The 24,376-nt window shown below is 36.1% G+C and overlaps 2 protein-coding genes across 2 annotated transcripts in view; both read left to right on the top strand.

Moving 5' to 3' along the window:
• Positions 1-21,545, top strand: part of si:ch211-286b4.4 (neurogenic locus notch homolog protein 3) — a 27,124-nt gene extending 5,579 nt beyond the window's left edge. The window contains exons 9-42 of the mRNA XM_051128773.1: positions 689-835; positions 909-1,073; positions 1,493-1,644; positions 1,726-1,894; positions 1,980-2,088; positions 3,142-3,281; positions 3,426-3,551; positions 4,934-5,113; positions 5,288-5,512; positions 5,612-5,738; positions 5,847-6,046; positions 6,129-6,341; positions 6,586-6,731; positions 6,813-6,940; positions 7,906-8,053; positions 8,165-8,297; positions 9,648-9,797; positions 9,879-10,005; positions 10,088-10,299; positions 10,381-10,543; positions 10,656-10,735; positions 10,823-10,983; positions 11,088-11,178; positions 11,269-11,420; positions 13,095-13,161; positions 13,243-13,380; positions 13,548-13,868; positions 16,168-16,271; positions 16,346-16,452; positions 16,537-16,616; positions 16,710-16,744; positions 16,835-16,966; positions 17,091-17,394; positions 21,409-21,545. Of these exons, the coding sequence (XP_050984730.1) occupies positions 689-835; positions 909-1,073; positions 1,493-1,644; positions 1,726-1,894; positions 1,980-2,088; positions 3,142-3,281; positions 3,426-3,551; positions 4,934-5,113; positions 5,288-5,512; positions 5,612-5,738; positions 5,847-6,046; positions 6,129-6,341; positions 6,586-6,731; positions 6,813-6,940; positions 7,906-8,053; positions 8,165-8,297; positions 9,648-9,797; positions 9,879-10,005; positions 10,088-10,299; positions 10,381-10,543; positions 10,656-10,735; positions 10,823-10,983; positions 11,088-11,178; positions 11,269-11,420; positions 13,095-13,161; positions 13,243-13,380; positions 13,548-13,868; positions 16,168-16,271; positions 16,346-16,452; positions 16,537-16,616; positions 16,710-16,744; positions 16,835-16,966; positions 17,091-17,375 (4,913 nt within the window). The 3' untranslated portion in view covers positions 17,376-17,394; positions 21,409-21,545. The remainder of the gene's footprint in view (positions 1-688; positions 836-908; positions 1,074-1,492; positions 1,645-1,725; positions 1,895-1,979; positions 2,089-3,141; positions 3,282-3,425; positions 3,552-4,933; positions 5,114-5,287; positions 5,513-5,611; positions 5,739-5,846; positions 6,047-6,128; positions 6,342-6,585; positions 6,732-6,812; positions 6,941-7,905; positions 8,054-8,164; positions 8,298-9,647; positions 9,798-9,878; positions 10,006-10,087; positions 10,300-10,380; positions 10,544-10,655; positions 10,736-10,822; positions 10,984-11,087; positions 11,179-11,268; positions 11,421-13,094; positions 13,162-13,242; positions 13,381-13,547; positions 13,869-16,167; positions 16,272-16,345; positions 16,453-16,536; positions 16,617-16,709; positions 16,745-16,834; positions 16,967-17,090; positions 17,395-21,408) is intronic.
• The window catches only part of scn3b (sodium channel, voltage-gated, type III, beta), a 21,852-nt gene continuing 18,972 nt past the window's right edge, over positions 21,497-24,376 (top strand). The window contains exon 1 of the mRNA XM_051129312.1: positions 21,497-21,638. The gene's annotated coding sequence lies outside the window, so the exon portion shown is untranslated. The remainder of the gene's footprint in view (positions 21,639-24,376) is intronic.

Raw genomic sequence — 24,376 nt, 5'->3', positions numbered from 1 at the left:
AAAGTTTGGAAACGCCCTAGAAAAGTGGGGTTTTGGACAATATTGGCATGAATTCTTTTTAATTTGTGATAATTGTGCACTGATAACACAAACTACGAAAACATATTTTATTACATGAACAGTTTATACATAGAAAAAAATTAAATTTTAGATTAATCAAAATATCCACCATTAGCAGCTATTACAGCTCTGCATAATCTGGGCCTAAATTCATTGTATTCTAAACTTAATTGGCAATCCATTGCTGAAGCTATTAAGGTGTGCTGACCCAAAAATCTTTTAAAAACCTGGGCCAAGTTTAAACCAGTAACCAGGCATCACAGCTGGCAAAGGGGCATGTCTGACTTTGACATGTATATATTGCCATTATTTTGTAATTAAAATGCAAATTATTATTGCTGGTCTTCAATAATAATGTCAAGTTACTTTAATGTATTTGCACCAAAAAAGGATTTATGTTGATATCGTCCAAAACCACACTTTGCCAGGGGTGTTTCCAAACTTTTGGAGGGCAGTGTACATTTAAAAATTTTACTGGTTTGCTGTGCTTTGGATCAAATATCTGCAGGCTTGGTAAACAGAAGAGGCTTCTTTAAAAACATTTAAAATCTTACTGTCCAAAAACTTTTGACTGGTAGTGTATTATGATGTTTGCTCACAATCTGCTATCTTTCCTGTGTTGCATCAGGTCATTATTGCCCTGTTGGCACTGCTGCAGCTGTACCCTGTCCTGTGGGCACACTGGGACAGGTTACCAGGGCTCAGTCTGTGGCTGCCTGTGTCCCTTGCCCTACTGGACTCTATTGCAGCTCACCTGGAACATCACAGCCACAGGGTCTGACATAATCCCACATTTTGGTTTTAGTCTGTGGCTTTATCATATAGACTCATTGTTGTTTTGTTTGTAGGCCAGTGCCAGCAGGGTTATTTCTGCCAAGGGGGATCTCCAAATCCTGCACCTCTCAATACGACGGGCTACCTCAGGAATGGCCCCTGTCCGCAGGGTCACTTCTGCCCTTCTGGAACCCTAATGCCTTTGCCTTGCCCAGCAGGAAGCATTCGCAACCTCACCGGTGTGTACAGACCCACGCGTTTATTTTAATAGAATCTATAAAACTTTCAAAGCCTCTAAGGAAAAATATTAAAGCAGTTCAAAAGGGCAGTTATTATGCACATCAAAAAACCACAAGAGGAGCAACATTTAGTTGCATATGAATAATTTACCAGGGATGGAGCATCAAAATAAATGAGCTATCAAAAACAATAGGCTGTGTGGCTTAAAAGCACCAGTGCATAAATAATACTGCACAGATTCAACTTCAGTTGCACTTATAAATTCACTCTAGCGATATACTTTTAAATAATTCACATGCATCTAAATATTGCCGTTTCCATATTCTCTGGAACCTTATGCACATTAATATTTTAACATTTACCTTCTTTATTTTCTAACATACTGTGTTTTGTGTTTATAATATTGATTTGCCCACAGGGGGTTACTCCATAGAAAGCTGTCTTCCCTGCCCAGCAGGACATTATTGTGCTAGCGAGGGCCTGGATGCTCCAAGTGGACCTTGTGCTGCAGGTTTTTACTGCCCAGTAGACTTCTCTTCCACCACCCCTCACGCCTTCCTCTGCCCCAAGGTCAGTTCTGCCTTCTTCACACCCTTCTAGCTTTTTTTAATCTGAGCTCAGCAACCTGACTGACAGGTTTTGATCTCTCAGGGTCATTACTGTCCCTTGGGCTCACCCCTGGCCTTGCCCTGCCCCACGGGACAGTACCAGCCAAATCCGGGGTCGGATAACTGCATCCCCTGCCGTCCAGGCTATTACTGTGAGGAGGCAATTATTGGAGACCCTCGGCCTTGCCCACCACACTCCTACTGCCCCGCAGGTAACCCATGCTGCTGTAACTCTCTATATTATACATGTGGTCTCATTAGTGGAAGTATATTATCTGATTCTCTTTGTAATTGCAGCCACAATGGTTCCTCAGCCCTGTCCCAATGGCACATACACCCCACCTGAGGTTCGGGGTCTGCAGGAGGAGAGAGAGTGTTTGCCGTGTCCACCAGGAAAGTTCTGCAAGTATGTTTAGAGATCATATAAGGGTGCTGCTTCAACCATGGGCACTTATGACCTTTTAGACTTTTAGAAAATAAACTTAAACTTTACACACTCTCTCTGATTTTATTATTTATTTGTATACTACTATTCATTTGATCAAACTACAGTAAAACAGTAATATTGTGAAGCATTATTACAATTTAAACTAGCCGTTATCATAAAATAGACAACTTTTTATCTCACAAATCTGACTTTATTCTTGCAATTATGAGTTTACATCTCGCGATTTTGACTTTTTATCTCAGGGTAAAAAAGACTGATATGTTTTCAGAATTGTGAGTTTATATCTCACAATTCTGACTTAATTCACAATTGTTTTTTAAAGATATAAACTTGTAATTCTGAGAAAAAAGTCAGAATTGTGAGTTTATATCTTGCAATTCTGATTTTACAATTGCGAGTTTATGCCACAATTTTGAGAAAAAAGTCAGAATTGTAAGTTTATATCTTACAGCTCACATTATAACGCAATTGCAAGTTTATATCTCACAGTTCTGAGAAAACGTCAGAATTGCAAAATATGAACTTGCTTTGTGAGAAAAAAAAGTCAGTAAAGTTTATATCTCGCAATTCTGAATTTATAATTTGCAATTGCGAATTTACAAAAAAAGTCAGAAAAGTTTATATCTCGCAATTCTGACTCTGAAATTGCGAATTTACATCTCACAATTATGAGAAAAAAGTCAGAACTGTGAAATAAAAACACACAATTACCTTTTTTTATTCAGTGGTGGAAATGGGCTTTTATAATTTAATGCATCCTTCCTGAATAAACTATTAATAATACTTAAATTTAAGAAAACAGCATTTATTTGAATTTTTTTTTTTTTTGTATCATTATGCATGAATTTCCTGTCACTTTTTATGAAATTAATGCATCCTTGCTAAATAAAACTATACATTTCCTAAGAAAAAAACCTTATTGATCCCAAATCAGCAGTGTACATGGATCAGTCTTTTTCTGAATATAATGAAAATTGAATTATTGGGGTTTTGTGTCTGATTATTCCTCAGGGCTGGCCAGGTGAAAGGCCTGTGTGCTGCTGGATTCCTGTGCATCTCTGGAAGTTCAGAGTTTACCCCTCAGGCCGCTTTTCTGCTGAACAGAGACCAGTGTGAGTGGGGAGCGCAGTGTGCTGGACCGTGCCCTGCTGGTACATTATTCATCTTCTTATAAACGCTTCCATTATAGAGTCTTAATACATTAATAAAGTGATTAAACAATCTGTATTATATGATCCGCATATCACAAGATACCCACACTGTGTGTTTACTTCTGGTCCTGTTTATTTGGACAGGCTTTTATTGCCCTGAAGGCACAGAAGAACCTTTATCTTGCCCTGCCAGCACTATAAGAGAAACTTCTGGAGCAAGTGCTATACATGACTGCCTTCCTTGTCCTCCAAGACACTGGTGCCAAGAGGGTACGTCAACTGCTATACTAGAATTTACACGTGCTATATGTAATTACAGTTGAGGTCAAAAGTTTAAATACACCTTGCAGAATCTGCAAAATGTTATTTTACCAAAATAAGAGGGACCATACAAAATGCATGTTATTTTTTTTAGTACTGACCTGAATAAGATACTTCACATAAATTACGTTTTCATATAGTCCACAAGAGAAAATAATAGTTGAATTTAAAAAAATGAGCCCGATCAAAAGTTTTCATACACTTGATTCTTTATACTGTGTTGTTACCTGAATGATCCACAGATGTGTTTTTTTTTGTTTAGTGATAGTTGTTCATGAGTCCCTTGTTTTTTCTGAACAGTTAAACTGCCCACTTTTCTTCAGAAAAATCCTCCAGGTCCCACAAATTCTTTGGTTTTCAGCATTTTCGGGTATTTGAACCCAACAATGACTGTATGATTTTGAGATCCATATTTTCACACTGAGGACAACTGAGGGACTCATATGCAACTATTACAGAAGGTTCAGATGCTCACTGATGCTCCAGAAAGAAAAATTATGCATGAAGAGCCAAGGGTGTAAACTTTTGAACAGAATAAAGACGTGTACATTTTTTTATTTTGCCTAAATATCATGTTTTTTTCATTTAGTACTGCCCTTCAGATGCTACTGAAGATACTTGCATGTTTCCCAAAAGACAAAATAAGTTCAATTTACCCTGATCTTTAAATTCAAAAAAGTTTTCACCCCCCGGCTCTTAATGCATCGTTTTCTTCTGGAGCATCAGTGAGCGTTTAAACCTTCTGTAATAGTTGCATATGAGTCCCTCAGTTGTCCGCAGTATGAAAAGATGGATCTCAAAATCATACAGTCATTGTTGGAAAGAGATCAAATACACAAAAATGCTGAAAAACCAAAGAATTTGTGGGACCTGAAGGATTTTTCTGAAGAACAGCGGGCAGTTTAATTGTTCAGGACAAATAAGGGACACACAAACAACTATCACTAAACAAAAAACACACAGCTATGGATCATTCAGGTAAAAAGTGTGTGTGAAAATTTTGAACAGGGCCATTTTTATAAATTCAACTATTATTTTCTCTTGTGGACTATATGCAAAAGTCTTTTATGTGAAATATCTTTTTCAGGTCAGTACTAAATAAAAAATAACATGCATTGTTTATGATCACTCTTATTTTGGTAAAATAATTAACATTTTGAAGATTCTGCAAGGTGTATGAAAACTTTTGACCTCAAATGTATGTCCAGTTGTACTTTAAATCTCACAGTTAATTTCTGAGATATGCCCATATAGTAGTGTACACTATAGTAGCTTGTTACATCCATCTGAATAAAAAATGAAGCCTTATTTTGTTTTCTGTCTTCTTACAGGTGATCCCATCCCACGCATGTGTCCACCAGGCTATTATTGTGATGGCATAGCTGATTATGAGTCTAATGGGCGACCCGGGCCTAGAGAATGCCCCCTATTTACATACAGGCCCACGCCTGGGGCAGGAAGCAAAGGAGACTGTCTAACCTGCCCCCCTGGCACTTTTTGTAACTCCACAGGTCTGACAAACCATTCAAAACATACTGTAGTGTACATATAATTTAATATAATATAAATAGTGTGTATATAATCATATATAACAGCTTCATTTCTTTTTTAAAATGATGATCTACATTCATTTAAATCTTTGTGTTTCTTTAATGAGTAAACTTTGTTATTATAACACTCCCTAGGGCTCACTGATTTCTCCAGCTTCCTTTGTCCACCGGGTCATTGGTGCAGTGGGACAGGTTTCCCAGTGCCCTGTCCTGCAGGCACCATGAGGGCACAGGCAGGGGCAGCTGCTGTCGGCCAGTGTGAGCCTTGCCCTCCTGGTACCTACTGCCCAGACTCTCGCACCACAGGCCAGCCTAATACAGCAGGCATCCCATGCCGAGCTTCTTACGAATGTCCTCCAGGTAGGTGTGCTTTCTACATGATTGATATTCACAAATGCACAAGTTCATAAAATGCAAGTATTATAACTATGAAGTGTAATAAAGTAATCCATCATACAGGCTCAGTGACGGAGACCCCTTGCAGAGCAGGTTCATACTGTAGACCCCAGACAGGAGAACCCACACTGTGTCCTGCAGGATACTACTGTCCTGAAGGATCTCACACCTACAGCTCACCGCAGCAAGTGTAAGCACCAACCTACTAGGGACCTACTTCGTCCATCTACGGAACACAAATTAAGATATTTTTGATAAAATCCAAGAGCTTTCTGACCCTGCATATTTCTTTTTACAGATGTACTTTTCCACATTACTGCCCAGCCAACAGCTCTGCCATGCTGTCCTGTCCAGACGGCTGGATGCCGCTGAACACCAGTGGGTTGAGGAAGTCTCAAGAGAGCAGTTGTATGCTGTGTGGGGCCGGCACTTATCGGCCCAGTCGCTCCCCTCACCTCCAGTGCCTCCTCTGCCCTCCAGGACATCACTGCCCTCCGGGTCAGTACTGAAGAGCTCCCATAATACAAACAACAGCAGCACTAATTGATTATGTTGACTAATTTAATGATCTGTTTACTAGGCTCACACCATTATAGTGATCAACCCTGTCCAGTTGGGTACTTTTGTCCACAAGGCAGCTCCGATCCTGTTCCCTGCCCGACTGGCTCATATGGAAACCGCACTAGTGCTGAATCACTTGAGGAATGTCACAAATGCCCACCAGGGACCTTCAATCACTTGCACGCCCAGAGAGCCTGTTTCCCCTGTGGGAGTTCGTCCACCTCAGATGCAGGTCAGACTGTGTTGTAGGAATCTAAAGGACATTTTCTTAAAGGGATAGCTTACCTAAAAATGAAAATTCAGTCATTAATTACTCACCCTCATGTCATACCCGTAAGACCTTCGTTGATCTTCGGAACACAAAATATTTTTGATGAAATCCGAAAGCTTTCTGACCCTGCATAGACAGCAATTCTCTGTCATTCTTAAAAAACAAACCAGAGCATGTAATGTATCTATTTTGTTTATTTTCGTAGGAGCATCCTCTTGCACCTGCATAGGCAAGAACCGTGCATTTCAGCACTCAGATGGGTCTTGCTTGTGTAAAACCGGTTTTGTCTTCTACAATGAATTAGACTTCAAAAGCTCCACCGCAGACAGTCAACTCGACTGTCAGCCTGAGGTGAGATGTGTGCACTTTAGCTCCGTGTTTCTTCAGTACATTTGTGTGGTGAGACAGTAAGGAGCTCTTCATTCTGTGTAGGTGAAGAAGCGCTGTGGGGCAGGTCAAGTGAGACTGGCCTCTACGCTGGAATGTGTCGTCCCATCCACCTACTCCTGTAACGTCACATGTGGACCTCACGGCGGGAGTTTGGATGTAGGGATGGGCATGTAAGTTCACTGTTGCAGTGAGGAGTGAGTCTTCTGTGTGTTAAAATGTCAACACTTTACTGATCATTTACTCACCCCATGTCATCCAAGATGTTCATGTCTTTCTTTCTTCAGTTGAAAAGATTTTTGAGAAAAACATTCCAGGATTTTTCTCCATATAATGGACTTCAATGGGGATCAATGAAGGTCCAAATTGTAGTTTCAATGCAGCTTCAAAGGGCTCTACACAATCCCAGCCGAAGAATAATCTAGCGAAACGAATGGTCATTATTTATAAAAAAAACCCAAAATGTAAATACTTTTTAACCACAAATGCACGTCTTGCACTAGCTCTGCGATGCACATCTGCAGATTCATGCGTTGCACAATCATGTTGGAAAGGTCACACGCAATTAGTTCTTCGTCTGTGTACTTTAGTTAAAAAAGGTAGGGTAGGGTGAAAAACTCTCATTTTCTCCTCCAATTTAAAAATCGTCCAACATCGTTGTTTTATCTTTTTTTTTGTTTACTTGCTTTGCATGTTTACTATATAAACATTGGGTCGGTACTTCCGCCTATGTCTTGCATGAGCTTTCCAACATGATTAAGTAATGCGTGAAGTCAAGCTAGTGCAAGACGAGCATATGTGGTTAATTTTTTTTAGAAAATGACCAATCGTTTCAGTAGATAAGACTCTTATTCTATGGCTGGGATCATGTAAAGCCCTTTGAAGCTGTACTGAAACCGCAATTTGGACATTCAACCCGTTGATCCCCATTGAAGTCCATTATATGGAGAAAAATCTTGACATGTTTTCCTCAAAAACATTAATTTCTTTTTGACTGAAGAAAGAAAGACATGAACATCTTGGATGACTTAGGGGTGAGTAAATTATCAGGAAATTTTTATTCCTATGGTTTCATATAATGATTCATAGCTAATGATTTTTGTTTATAACGAGACGTTTATGTGTTGTTTTTCTGCAGTTGTCACTGCGATAGGTACGTGTCAGCAGAGGAGGTGTGTAACTCTTCATGTGTGTCCACATTGCCGGTGCTTTCTGCCAGGCAGGATACAGATGGACAGCTACTGTTGAGAATCAAAGCTGCAGATGAAAGCAAAACCTGGAGCAGGGTGAGATCTGGACCTGTTAAAAAGACAATTCATTATTATGTACAAGTTATTGTACTGTGATTAATGATGTGAATTCATGCTAAATATAATATTGGTTATTTTTTCTCTCAGAATATGATAAATGTGCTAGGACCAGATGTTCATGTCAAGAACATTGGAAGGATCCAGTTTGTCCAGTTTGCTCCCGAGGGAGTGTTTGGTTGGATTTTAAAAGACCCCGTGCTCATTGACTCTTTAGTAAGAGGTAAGCTAGTTTCCAGACTCAAATATTTTGCACAAGCCTTTTTAAGTACAAGTCCAAACCTACACTTAATGATAAGCTTATATATCCTTCCTCAAGGTCTTCCTCAAGAGTCCATAACATTAGTATAAAATCTTACTGACCCCAAATTTTGAACAGTAGTTTACATGAATATTTAATTAATACAGCTGTATAAATTAACAGTGTCAAACATAAACATTACCAATGAACAATAGTACACTACCAGTCAAAAGTTTTTGAACAGTAAGATTTCAATATTTTTAAAGAAGTCTCTACTGCTCACCAAGACTGCATTTATTTGATCCAAAGTACAGCAAAAACTATTATAGAAATATTTTTAGCATTTAAAATAATTGTTTTCTATTTGAATACATTTTAAAGTGTAATTTATTCCTGTGATTTCAGTTGAATTTTTAGCATCATTACTCCAGTCACATGATCCTTCAGAAATCATTCTTATATTCTGATTTACTGCTCAAAAAATATGTATTTTATTTTTGAAAACAGCTGAGTAGATTTTTTCAGCTTTCTTTGATGAATAGAAAGTTTAGAAGATCATCATTTATCTGAAATAGAAATCTTTTGTAAATTTTAAATGTTTTGTAATTTAAATCTTTATCATCACTTTTGATAAATTTAAAGCATCCTTGCTAAATAAAAGTAATTTCTATAATTTCTTTCCCATAAAAATTATACTGACTCCAAAATCTTTGGAATGGTATAGTGTATAATTTTACAAAAGCTTTTGTTTTCAGATAAATGCTGATCATTGGATTTTTCTATTCATCAAAGAATCCTGAAAAAAAAACACTCAACTGTTTTAAATATTGATAAGAATAATAATTAAAATGTTTTAAATGTTGCATATTAGAATGATTTCTGAAGGATCATGTGACACTGAAGACTGGAGTAATGATACTGAAAATGTAGCTTTGATCACAGAAATAAATTACATTTTAAAATATATTCACATAGAAAACAGTTATTTTAAATAGTAAAAATATTTCAACATTTACTGTTTTTGTTGTACTTTGGATCATATTAATGCAGGCTTAGTGAGCAGAAGACACTTCTTTAAAAAACATTACAAATCTTACAGTTCAATAACCTTTGACTGAGTGTACATTCTCAAACTTGTACTTGTTCATGATACGTAATGCATTAACTGATGTTAACGGACTAAACTTAATTGTAAAGTATTACAATTATTATCCGTTTTTTAGTACAAAGCCCTCTGTATTACTTAATTCTGATCGATCCGTGTATATTTGATGACTGTGACTGATTTTATATTCTTTCTGTTTCCTATTCTATACTTCTATTTCCTTTCAGAACCAGTTAAAATTCTAGAGAGAGATTTCAGGAAGAAACGACACGCTGATCAGAATGAGGTTTCCGAGCCTCTTCCACGGATCCCGAATCCTATAGCATGTCTCTCCCCAAACGACATGCTCATCTTTCAGCTCACCATCAACCACACTGGTATTGCTTTGTCAAACACAGCACTAATAATGAATATGCCTAGAATATGTCTGCATGTTTCATGTCGTTCTGTGAATTTAGACCGCCACCACAGCCACTTCCCAGTGTACCAGAAGGACCACCTGTTCAGCAGTAACCCTGGCTGGGATTTTGGGGCATTTAGACGTCTGCAGCATCTTGTCAAACACACACAGCTAAATTCCAGCAGGTAAGACTAGATACAGTAGGCATATCACATGTAGCTTTCAACACAGATATGCAGTTGATCTTCATGTCATTTATCTTATTAGATTTGCGCATGTGTTCATGGAGCCAGGAAAGTATGTGTTTCTGGATAACGCCGTGCCGGACTGGAGTCTGATAGTGGTCGTGAGTGAACAGGGCTCTGAGTGCAGTCCCACAACGGCTGTGTTTCAGCCCACGACCCCTGCACAGCTTGTCCGCCATGGGATTGTTAAACAACACAGCTTAAACCTGCTTCCAGACTGGGGACTTATCACAGGTGAGTCAATTTTTGAAATACAAAGTGGCATTTTTCTTGCTAACAGGAATGCTTAACATACTGTGCTTGGTGTTTCCATAGGGATCTTGTCTCTGTTGGTGTTGCTGATTATAGTGTTGACAGCCTCTGCTCTTGTCTTGAGGCCTAATCGGTCCAGCCTCATCGCTCAAGGGAGGCCAAAACCCAAGTGGCGAAGCTTGGGTGAACCCAGTGTTCCTATTGAATATGTTTATAACACAGACAGGTAAGTGAACTGCTTATCGCTGAGGTTTGTTAGTGTTGTGATGCCTAAATTCACCTGAAGCATTTAAAGCAATCTGTAGCATAATAGGACGGTGTTTTGTGTTGTGTTGTAGTGTGGATGGCTCTGAGCCTCTAGGTCTGAGAGGAGTAGGAGAGGGAGCAGAATCAGAGGAACCTGCTGTTTGCAAAGGAGGTAACTGACAATCATCTGAAATTCCTGACAGATGATAAATATGCAAAAACTCTTCTGAATTCTGTCGAATCTCTTATTGATGTGAAGGTTTCAGAGTTACACTAATGGAGCTGGAAGAGTTTAATGTGAAAACGCTGTATGACAAGTTAGAGGATCAAAATTTACATCTGGCATCCCAGCTGGCAAAGCACAGAAAAGACACACAGGAGTTTTACAGGAACATGTGCCAGCAAATTGATGCTCTGAGGGTAAGGTGAAAACAGGAAGGCAACTGAAGATAAGAAATGCATTAAAAAAATAATAATAATAACACAGTCTCTGTAATTAATCAGCTTGTGCATCTTCTATTCAGGACACATTAGAAAATATGGAACCCTCCAAACTGAACCAGCTGAAAAAAATCCTAGACAATGAAGTTTTAATGAAAAGAGAAACTGCTCATGGTGAGACAGCAGTTTGCTTTAACTTGAGTTTTATATCTATATACATTCTTAAACAGTCACAGGTCTGTGAAAGTATTTTTGTTGCACCAGAGCCGTGGATGGGGCTGATGGAGGCTGTGCTGAGATCTTTGGAAGGGGTGCTGTGCAGGATGAATGGGGAGGTTTGGCAGCAACAGGACAGCACAATTACAAACAGCCACAGAGACACTCGAGAGAGTGAACTTCACACTGGATACACTCAGGTTACTTATTTTAAGGCATCAGAACAACACAGAGCAATGGATAAGCAATGACTGAACTTAATAGTGATATTAAAAAAAATAATTCAGTAGAAAATTTTGTACACTTGTAAGTAAATGTCATTCTTTAAATGCTTCAAAATTATGCTTTTTTATTTAGTGTTATGTGCTATTCTCCATCTTATTGCATTGCTCAGGAGCAAATTACCCTCCTTCATCCCCAGCTCCTCCTTTTGTCCACAATCAGGATTTGGCTTTCTGATATTCTGATATTCCTCGTTTCCCTTGAATTATTTTGTTATGTTAAATTGTCATTAAGAACATCAAAGATATCTGCTAAATTATGTTGGTTCTGTTCTGTATGGAAGCCTGTTTCTGACTTTTTATCTCACAATTCTGACTTTTTTCCTCAGAATTGCATGACATAAACTTGCAATTGTGAATTATAAAGTCAGAATTGTGAGATAAAAACTTGCAATTCTGACGTTTTTCTCAGCTACATGATATGAACTCGCAATTATGACTTTCTCAGAATTGCGAGTTCGTATCATGCAATTCAGAGAAAAAGTCAGAATTGCAAGTTCAATTCTGAGAAAAGAAGTATATAAACTTGCAATTGCGAGTTATAAATTCTGAATTGCAAGACAAACTCGCAATTCTTTTTTTCTTAGTTGCATGATATAAACTCGTAATTCTGACTTTTTTTCTCAGATTTGCATTACATAAACTTGCAACTGCGAGTTATAAAGTCAGAATTGTGAGATAAATACTCACAATTCTGATTTTTTTTCTCAGAATTGCAATATAAACTTGCAATTCCGAGTTGTAAAGTCAGAACAGCGAGATAAAAACTTGCAATTCTTACTTTTTTCTGGTTTTCTTTTTTTGCCTTTGTATAATGCATTTAAAGTAGCACTCATAAAAATGGCACTGCTTTGCTTACAACGGTAACCAAGGAAATGCTATATCACTCTTGTTCCATTAGCGCCACCTTCTGGCAAAGACTGAATTTGCGTTATTTCAGTGCATCTGCTGTTTTACCCCAAAGCATCATTTCATTTGTAATAAAATTATTATAATAATAATAATAATAATAATAATAAAATAATTTTTGAACAAACCAAATGTTTGAACTTTATATTTGTTAGGCTAGTAGTTTTTGCTGTAGTACCGAAATTGGAATCAAGAATTGTAATTTATTATTTATTAATAATAAAATGTTGCTGTCATATAAGCATATTTATTAAAATAAAAGATAACATGGGTCAAAAACAATGATAACAGCAGCTATTTTATTTTTTTGTGACTGGGCAAGTAAAAAATTTTCTTCCTTGGCATTGAGCCCTGAATTGTGAGAACATATTTTTTTTCCCCCTTCAAAACTGAACTTTATAACTCGCAATTGCGAGATTCAAACTCACATTTGTCAGAATTGTGAGATATAAACTCACAAGTTACAAGTTTTATATCTCGCAATTCTGACTTTTTTTCTCGCAAATGTTTTGAATCTTCCAGTTCTGTCTTTTGTTCTCGCAATTGTGTGAGAATTGCAAGATACAAACTCCACAAAGAAATAAAAATCAAACAGATTTGGAATGACACAAGAGTGAGTACATAATAAAGAATTTTCATTTTTGGGTGAACTATCCCATTAAGTATTTCTTTATCATTTTACAGTTTTCCCCTGCAGACATGTCAGAATTTAAAATGGGTGCAGATACAGAGGCGGCTTCCTCAGATCCAGGTTTGACCTTGTTAAAAACCAGTTTGCAGTCTTTGACCCACGGCTCCTGCTGTGCTAACAGTACATGCTCTCATCTGTCAGGTCAACAGCAGAGCACCATCCCCTACATGAGTGAAGAGGAACTGGCCAAGTTTATATCTCTGACTCCTCTGTCCAAAACACTGCAGGAAATAAAGGAATCACTCCAGACTCTCGCCCACACGCCGAGGACAGAGGACAGTCAGTACACATTTGTGCATTTCGATTTAGTGAGCTAAACTAGAAATGCATTTTTAATGAATTATGTTGAAAATATATTTGATCTATTTATGTTTTGTGTGCCATGTAAGGTCTTCAAATCATTTCAGAGATTTGTAATGAGCTACATCTGCTTTCTTCTCCTCCAGTAATTATCAGCCCAGCAGAGAGTGAGCCGTCACACCTGATCCCTGTCGCCCTTGACAACCTTTCCCCACAGCATTTCGCTGTCTTCCTGTTTGGCTGCCATGTTGTGCGTTTACTGAGCAGAGCTTGTTCCTTCCCCCCTGTTGTGCTGCTATTGGCCAGGGCGGTGCCAGTCTCTCACTGTGATAACCTGCTGGCCTACTGCCATAAAGACTTTTATTACGACACAGCCAATCAAATCCTGTACATCCTAGAGAAGAAGCTTCAAAATGCTGGCCAGTTCATCTCCATTCTCTTACACTCAATGGCCTACATAACCTCAGGTAAGAGAAATTCCCATTGCCTTCCCTGAAGAGTTGGCAAGACACAAGGCCGGGACACATCAAGCCGACTTCAAAGAACTAGCACCGACGAAAGCGCCTGGACAAAAAGCTGTGCTTTCTTTTATGCCAAAAATCATTAGGAAATTAAGTAAAGATCATATTTCATGAAGATATTTTGTAAAATTCCTACTGTAAATATATCAAAACTTAATTTTTGATTAGTAATATGCATTAGCAAGAGCTTCATTTGGACAACTTTAAAGGTGATTTTCTCAATATTTAGATTTTTTGCACCCTCAGATTCCGTCGTATCTCGGCCAAATATTGTCCTACACTGTAAAAAACAATTTGTTGAGTCAACTTAAAATAATTTGTAACCTGGCTGCCTTAAAATTTTAAGTTCAGTCAACTCAAAAAAAAGTTTATTCAACTTGAAATGTTAAATTATACTACGTGACAACTTAGATATGAGTTGAATCAACTTCAGATTTTAAGGCAGCTGGGTTACATACACATCTGTTAAATTTAGCAAACACATATATCTAAGTTGTTACTTAGTACAACTTAACATTTCAAGTTGACTAAACTTGAAATGTTTGACTCATCAAATTGTGTTTTTTATTTTTTACAGTGTATCCTAACAAACCATACATCAATGGAAAGCTTGTTTATTCAGCTTTCAGATGATGCATAAAGCTTAATTTTGAAACACTGACCCTTATGACTGGTTTTGTGGTCCAGGGTCACATATATGAAACGTAAACAAAGCAGCGCTTGCTTACTATTTTGAATATCAGTTATGTTGATAACTTTCTTCATTTTAAGAGGCTCATGTTGTTATGACAATACATACTGAAATGCTTGGGTAAGAACATGTAACATTAGAACAGTCTTCTGTTTGTGCCGCTTTTATTTATTTACTCGTTTTTATCACTTTCGCCTAAATTCTCTGGCACTGAATTGTTAGAGAAACTAGGAATCTAATCAGAGTTCTCACTTTCCATGAGGGCCCTGAACCGTCGGCTTGGTGTTTCCCGGACTTGAAGACAAAATTTGTTTGAAATAAGTCTCTTATGCTCACAAGGCTGCTTCTATTTGATTAAAGATACAGTAAAAACAGTACAAATTAAAGGATTAGTTCACTTTCAGAATGAAAACTCTTGATAATTTACTCATCCCCATGTCATCCAAGATGCTCATGTCTTTCTTTCTTCAGTCGAAAAGAAATGATGTTTTTTGAGGAAAAGATTTCAGGAATTGTCTCCATATAATGCACTTCAGTGGTGGCCAACAGGTTGAAGGTCCAAACTGTCCAAGTTTCAATGCAGCTTCAAAGGGCTCTACACAATCCTAGCTGAGGAATAAGGGTCTTATCTAGCAAAACGATCATTTTCTAAAATAAAATACAATTTATATACTTTTTCAGCACAAGTGGTTGTCTTGCATGTCCACATTTTCACGCATTGCGTAATCATGTTGGAAAAGTCACGCTTCGGTTCAAAAAGTAACTCCATCTCATTTTCTCCTACAACTTCAAAATCGCCCAACATCATTGTTTTACCTTTTTTTAGTAAAAGGCGTTTGATTTTATTTGCACATTTGCTTTGTAAACACTGGGTCGAAACATCCGCCTACGTCAAGCATGTGTGATTACGTAATGCGTGTGTGGTTAAAAAGTATATATATTTTAAAGCGTTTGTGTTTTTTTTTAGAAAATGACAGATTGTTTCACTAGATAAAACCCTTATTTCTCGGCTAGGATCGTGTAGAGCCCTTCGAAGCTGCAATTGAAACTGCAATTTGGACCTTCAACCCATTGATCCCAATTGAAGTTCACTCTATGGAGAAAAATCCTGGAATGTTTTCCTCAAAAACCTTCATTTTTTTTTTTCAACTTAAGAAAGAAAGACATGAACATCTTGGATGACATGAGGGGGAGTAAATTACCAGTAAATTTACAATATATTTAGAATTTGATTAATTCATATGGTAGCTGAATTTATTTGAATTAGACTTTTTAAACGTCTTTACTATCTCTTTTGATCACATGCATCCTTGCTGAGTAAATGTATTAATTTATTAAAAAAAAAAAAAAAAAACTTGCTGACGCTAAACTTTAAAACTAAAATTAAGTTAAAATATAAAAACATGTATAAACTATATCTAACATACTTGTAAAGCTTAGGTATAAGTATCATCTTTCAGTAACATCTACAAAGTTCTTTGAACATAAAAAGCAGCAAAGTTTATAGGAAAAAAAAAAAAACTATGTTAAATGGCAATTCCATTTTTTTTACAGGCTCAAAATCTCTGGAATTCATAAAAGCCTTCCACTCAGCCGTATCAGCATTAAGCATGCAGCTATTTCATCACTCTTTCACTGAGGACCAGAGGAAAGGAAAGGTAAGGCACGTGTTTGAAATATATACAGTATGAAATCCAGGACGAGCTATAACAGACTTTCGCTCACATGTTAGATGGATGAGAAAAACACACCGGAGGCCTTTGGAACATTAGTAGAGGACTTCTTCAGTGTAAAAATACCTACTGAAACCCATTTTACAGATCACCTGCTGGCTGAGAGGTTAGTATCTAATGCAAGATCAGTTTTTGACAAAGTATGTACTAAAACATTAACATTAAGAACACTCACTTCAATTGATTTTAGACTTCAAGTATATAAATACTTCAAGTTGGAACAGCTCCTGCAGGAACTAAAACCAACTCTAAAAGACAGACATGGAGATGGTAAGAGATTCTGAGAGCACTTTATAGCAGGAAACATTCTTAAGCAAGCAAACGCCTGAGCCCTGGTATAATTTTAGGGTCTTTTGTGCATAGGACGAGGGCAAACTGGCTTAAAGACTCAAGTCCCAGTGAGTAAAAGCACTTTTATGAAATGTTTTATGTATTCTAAAGAGTGCACATCTAAGGAAACATCTCGTTTTCATCTACCTGTGCTTCAGGTGCTGTTTATGGAAAGAGAAACAAACAAACTTGATGAAGTTTACCAGCAGCTCTCCTCTGAACTCCACAGGGCGACATACAAATGCAGTGCATCTGAGAAGAAAGAGTCCAGGTTTGACAAACCGCTTCAGGTAACAGCCAGTCTGACTCAACTGTACATCCTCGATATTTGTGGGAGAACCAAATGCATTTAAATTGTAAAATGTTATTTCTCAGTCCTTCCGTCTGTGTCTCTCACACTCCCCACGCTTTCAGGAACAGCAGATGATGCTGGAGCTGCAAAAGTATACGGTGGATCAGAGACTGAAGGAGATGAGAGACAGACTTTCAAAACTGAGCTCAAGCCAGCGAGCGAGTCCTAATGAAGACAGACCAGCTCACGGCACAGTCCTCGCTCAGGAAGACAGCCAGACGCTCAGCAAACGCAAACCAGACAGTGGAGGAATAGAGAAACAGACACCTGCTGCAGGACAGTCCAGCAACAAGAAAAAGCAAAGCAAGCATATGGACAAAGATGAGGAGAAGGGTGTGATTGCGTGAGGAATGATATTTGAAAATGGTGATTATTTAAAAATAATTAAAAACATTACATGATTGAAAACATACATTTTTGTTCAGGATTCTTAAATGAATGTTTCAAGAGAACAGCATTTAATTGAAATACACTGTAAAAAACTATTTGTTGAGTCAACTTAAAATAATTTGTTACCCAACTGCCTTAAAGGAGAAGTCCACTTCCAGAACAGCAATTCACAAATAATTTACTCACCCCCTTGTCATCCAAGATGTTCATGTTTTTCTGTCTTTAGCCATAAAGAAATTATGGTTTTTGAGGAAAGCATTTCAGGATTTTTCTTCATATAATGGACTTCCATTGTGCCTCTGATTTTTAACTTCCAAAATGTAGTTTAAATGCAGCTTCAAAGGGCTCTAAATGATCCCAGCCAAGGAAGAAGGGTCTTATCTAGCGAAATAATCAGTTATTTTTGTCGGAAAATAAAAATGTGTATATTTTTTAAGCACAAAAGCTTGTGTAGCACAGGCTCTGGGATGCGCGTTCACGTACTATTGAATCATGTCGAAAGGTCACGTGGAACTACAGACCCAGTGTTTACAAAGCGAACGCTCAAAGACTAAGGAAGTGCAAGTCAGTCAAACGCTGTTTACAAACAAAAACGTGTCAGACGATTCTGAAGTTGTAGGAGAAAATAAGATGGAGTTTTTCACTATACTCTACCTTTCTGAGCCGGAGTACACAGACGTGATGAACTTAGACGTGATTCATAGTAGTGATGGGAAGTTTGGATCATTTTACTGACTCGGACCTTTGAGTCTCGTTCAGCAAAATGAAGTAATTTTGTTAATTTTAGCAAAATCAGCATCACGTGAAAGCCCCATAAGATGAAGGGACGACTCGAAAAAAATAGTGAACTAATTCCAGTACAGAACCTAATATGATGTTGCACATGCACGACTGAACGAATCACTCGTTCTTGTTCTTCGCGAGTCACATTAAAGATTCGTTCAAAATGAACGAATTGTTCAAGAACGACCCGTGGACGCGCATCTGGGCCTGTGCTACACAAGCTTTTCTGCTTAAAAAGTATACAAATTTTTATTTTTCGAAAAAAAATGGCCGATCATTTCGCTAGATAAGACCCTTCTTCCTCGGCTGGGATCATTTAGAGCCCTTTGAAGCTGCATTTAAACTACATTTTGGAAGTTCAAAATCAGGGGCACAATTGAAGTCCACTATATGGAGAAAAATCCGTAATTTCTTTACGACTGAAGACAGAAAGACATGAACATCTTGGATGACAAGGGGGTGAGTACATTATTTGTAAATTGTTGTTCTGGAAGTGGACTTCTTTAAAATTTTAAGTTCAGTCAACTCAAAGTTTTGTCAACTTGAAATGTTACGTTGTACTAAGTGACAACTTAGATATTTGAGTTGATTCAACTTAAAATTTGAATGCAGCTTGATAACAAGCACAGCTTTTATCAAGCCAAACCAAATTTTTTGTTTAGTCAACTCAAATATCTAAGTTGTCACTTAGACATTTCAAGTTGACTAAACTTAAAATTTTAAGGCACCAGGGTAACAAATTATTTTAAGTTGACTCAACAAATTGTGTTGTTTTTTACAGTGAAGAAGTCTTTTCTATCATAAATGTCTTTATTGTCACTCTTGAGCCATTTAACACATCATTGCTGAATAAAAAGTATTAATTTCTTTTAAAAAAAATCTTACTGCCCTAAAAACTTGATTACTGATATAAAATCTAAATGTAAAAAAATGTCATTTCTCACTGTGTGTCACTACGAGAACCAGGGAAAATTTTGCTAATTAAACATGCTATGCACTTCTGAGCTGTAATATACTGAAATATGTTTATTCTGGGCTTTATTCTCCAGTGCTTTTCCCAGTCAGTAATCTAACAGTTCATGCACGCTCATGCTCAGAGCCAGGCTAACTCTCTTCCTCTGGGGGAACAGACTGTGAACAGATTGGGAGGGAGGGTGAGCGGTAGCTGTCATCACCCGCTATCAGTGTTACAACTCGCTGTCCTTGAGCTGATACGCTCAAGAAAGTTCCACTGGCTGTGTGCCGTCTGCCTTTATCGCTTTAGATTAAACAAACAGTGTTTCCACGCAGCATCCAGGGCAGACTTTCCACTTAACATACCTGTCAGACTCAATGTACTGCTGCTGAAGTAGATGCAGTGTTTGCAAAGCCCTCATACAGAATAATATTCTCACATTCAGACTTTGTTTTGTAGATGTTTAGATTTGTTCCTAGATGTGCCATTCATTTTTAATGCTCATTAACTTTAGAAAAGTAGCATTTAAAGTTTTAAAATCCTCTACTGACACTAATGTAATACGATTTACATTTTTGCAGGCTAACAATAATAATGTTAATAATAATCTACAACTACTATTACTACTACTACTGCAAATTATTATTATATATAATTATTATACAATATATATATATTTATTATATATTATTATAATATCATAATGACAACTATTATTATTATTTTTAACAATAAAAACTATACTGTACTGACAACAATAATAATGTCCACTGTTGTTGTTATTATTATCCCTGCAACTAATATAAATAAGAAAAACAATAACAGCTAATATTGTTATTGTTGTTATTATTATTATATTATAGTTAATATAACTAATCTAAGTAACAGCAGCAACAGCAATAATGACAACAGTGGCCATTATTTTGCCTGTTTTTTTTTTTAATTAAAATAATTATTTGTCGCAATAACAACAAGAATGATTTTTTAAATATCATAATAATGTAATAAATATTATTAAAAATCATAATAATATAACAATTACTATTATCATTGTTGCTAAGAACAACAACTATTAGCAATTATGACAACAAGGCCTATTATTTTTGTTATTTTTAAAGAAAATAATTATTTGTCAACAACATTATTTTATTATTATAATATAATAATAATAGAAGTAGTAGTAATAATAATAATAAATATTCATAATGTAAGTATTATTAAAAATCATAATAATAATAATTACTATTATCACTGTTGTTAAGAACAACAACTATTATTATTTATTATTATTATAATTATTGTTATTGAAGTGACAACAATAATAATGGTTATTGTCATTACTGTTGTTGTTGTTGTTATTATTATTATTATTATTATTATTATCATTATTATTATTATTATTATTATTATCCTTGCAGCAGCAAAAATGACAACAACGGCCATAATTTTTGTTTTTAATAAAAACAATAATTATCTGTCACAAGTAAAAGAAGAACAATTATTATTATTATTAAACATCATAATTATATAATAAATATTATTAAAAATCATAATATAACAACAACAATTACTATTATCATTGTTATTAAGGACAAAAATAACAACTATTATTATTATTTTTATGTTTTTATTTTGACTTTTTTTTTTTTACAGTTTTTATCCCTGCAACTAATACAACAACAATTATTATTAAATATAATGTTAAAAAAAATTAATAACAATTACTGTTGTCGTTAAAAACGACAATAACAACAACTATCAACAATAATGACAATGACAACAATTATTTTTGTTGCTTTTAATGAAAATAATAATTTGTCACAACATTATTTTTGTTACAATAAATTGTTATGATTATTATTAAATATCAATAATATGTTGTTAAGAACAACAATAATAACAACAACTATTAATCTTATTATTATTGAAGTGATAACAATAATGGCCATTGTCATTACTGTTATTATTATTATTATTATTATTAATAGTGTTGTTGTTTTCACTATTATCCCTGCAACTAATATAAATAACAATAACAATAATGACAACTATGGCCATTATTTTTGTTGTTCTGATAAAAATAATCCAAATTATTATTGTTGTTGTTATTATTTGTGCATATCAATCTGTTTGAGTTTACTTATTTGTATAACAAAAACCTTTGCTGCCTGGCAAGCACTGTGTGAAAATGTTTTAGCGTTTGCTTTGCTCTTGTTCTGAGTGTTTGTTTAATATAACTTATTTATGAACAGGTTGTCATGCTGTATTTCTGGAGGAGGTAGCTGTGATCATGCCTATTTCTGTCCTGGCTCTCTTCATTACAAATGGACAGCTGCAATACCTGAGAGGACTCCACTTGAGTAATGAACTCATAGTCAGTCCAGTGTCGCTTATTACAAAAACCACTGTTTTATTTGCAAAAATATTGTCCTTGGAAAGGACTGAAGATCCACTGATATGTCCATTAAGGAAACATCCTCCTGTAAGTGTTGTCATTTATTATTTATGGCATATAAATGCTTCACAGTATATAAAAGTCTGTCCATTTGTAAATCTTCTAGAAAGATCTGTTGATAATGCCTCTTAGTAAAGAGCACATTAAACCTGACAGAGAAACAAAAACAAATTAACTATAGTGTAGGAACATTTCTTAAGTTTATTTCTTAGAATCACCTTTGGAAAACACTTCTAGTGAAATACATCAGGAATTTATTTGAGGAAAGCAAAATTAATTTATATAACAGGGCTGATATATTTCACTTAGCTTTAGTTTAACAGACTGAGCAAGAATCAATGTCATAAACATGAAATTGCTCCAGATCTCTTGAAATGTGTTTCTTAATTTTACAAGGCTTACACCAGTAAATAAAGGCCAAGAGATTCTTTGCAGCAGAGGGATTTCATTTGAAAGGTTTGTAATGTAGCACATAATAACCAGACTTCCTGTAGTGCTAGACAGGCATTTCTGTTTTCAAGTCCAGTGATGTGTGAGAATTGCTTGTGTAATCTCGTTCCTGGTTGTTATTCAGTGATAACGAATGTGAACTCTCCATGCAGTGTGTATAAATTCTCTTGAGACATGATTATTTATTTTGTGTGCATTATTATATAAATCCCTCTTTACTTTCTTCGATAACAGACCATGAAATAGAAAACACGGCCACACACATAACAGAGCATAAAAATGGCTAGCAGGTCACCAAAAGTGGGTGTACTAAAACTTTATCAATACTATTTATTACTATTATAAAATCCAGATTTTTCAGACCTTTCCAGATCTTTCAGCATGACCTGAGAAGCTGGTAAATAATGTGTGTAGGGTGGTTTTAAAATTTGATGCAGCAGAGCCACTGGTCAAGAATGGATTTATGAGGTGAGATTGATGGGAGGAGGTCAGAAGAAATATTTTGGAGGTTTGTATGGAGAGGTGCTTCAGCAGTAGGTGGTAAAAAAGCTGGAGTGTTTCCTCATGGGAGATGGTTTCAAACAGAGATGGAGTGGGATGAGGATGTAGGATGAGTGTTCCCTGATGGAAATAATTTATAAGAGGCATGTGCCAGGTTTTGATTGTGATTGCATTTAAACTTCAAAGAACGAATGTGGTATGTAGTTTTCATCAGTACACTGTAAAAACAAGTTGTTGGGTCAACTTAAAATAATTTGTAACCTGGCTGCCTTAAAATTTTAAGTTCAGTCAACTCAAAAAAAAATTATTCAACTTGAAATGTTAAATTATACTAAGTGACAACTTAGATATCTGAGTTAAATGAACTTAAAATTTTAAGGCAGCTGGGTTACTTACCCATCTGTGAAGTTTAGCAAGCACAAATATCTAAGTCGTTACTTAGTACAACTTAACATTTCAAGTTGAATAAACTTATTTGAGTTGACTGAACTTAAAATTTTAAGGCAGCAGGGTAACAAATTATTTTAAGCTGACTCAACAAATTGTGTTTTTTTTTTTTTTTTACAGTGTAGAAAGTAAAAGAGTATTGATTTTATTTGGCTTTTAAAAAAGAACACGTTTGCAATACTAAGAGGCCTTGAACAGCACAGTCAGAATGAAACATCATCTTTGTCACCTGTAGAAACTTGTTCTAAAAAGCTGAAAAGAATCCTTTCACTGGTAAATACTATAGCAGTGAACAAAGAGACTGCTCAGTTTCTGCAGACTCGCATAACAGCCTCAGTGTCTCTTCACCTACTCAGTATGCGGAGCGTTTCAGACAGGTCTTTTTCAATCATGCAGGTCATGACTGAAGCTGAGCTCATTCTGAGATAGTTGAAAGTTTTGAACTTACAGTAAAGGCAATCTTTGAGCTCACTAGTGAAATTGTCTAGTTTGCATTATTTAAAATTTAATATAGTTTCATTACATTGATTCCACTTATACTACAGTTACCACACCTCAAATACTGTCCAGGTTTCTCATCCGGTTTTGTTCTTAAAACTCTCTTGTGAGTACATGGCCGTAGCCAGGTTTGGAAAATTTAACAACTATACTGACATAGACTTCCTCATGGCTAGTGTTTGCGTACTTCATTTCATCCTGTTACCTACTTCTACAGATCTGTGTACTGGTGTTAAATGCTACTGTTTTTGACAGCCTTTATAACGTTTCTGACAAATAATATCATGGTATTTTTTGCATTTCTCTTACCGAATGTGGTATCCTGTCAGCAATAACCTGTCGGTGGGCTTTTTTGATTTCTGTCAGTTTAAGTGCCGGCGATGCAGTGTTGCCAGATATTGCTGTTAAAACAAACGAAAGCTGAAAAAGAAATAAAAATAAACAGAAATTATTTCAAATCTTTTGCAAGTAAATAAGAAAGATATCACTTACCCTAAACTGCATTTTCCTACTTTATTAACTTTCTAAAGTGTCAAATTAAGTGGAAAAGACAAGTCCAAAAACACTTATAAAAGCTGGGTCTGGCAACACAGAGGCTGTGCCTGTGCCCTCACTCATATCTCTCTTTCTCAAGCCTCGTTCACTCCGGCTGGGTCCCACAGCGATCATTTTTATACCACAAATGCTAAACATTCTTGCAAACTGAATTCTACATGTCATGCAGACATCCATATGAGGAGTTTAGCAGCAAATTAGTAATTCAAAGAACAAATTTTATAGTTAAACATTTACAGAGGTCCAGACCTCGGTGACCTCATAGCTGGCTACGGGACTGTCATTTTAGACCTATCAAGGGATGCTTGAGCTGT

Source organism: Labeo rohita, chromosome 15, assembly GCF_022985175.1.
Source record: "Labeo rohita strain BAU-BD-2019 chromosome 15, IGBB_LRoh.1.0, whole genome shotgun sequence".
NCBI lineage: Eukaryota > Metazoa > Chordata > Actinopteri > Cypriniformes > Cyprinidae > Labeo > Labeo rohita.
Note: the sequence above shows the minus strand (reverse complement) of the source record. Positions and strands in the feature narration are given on the sequence as shown.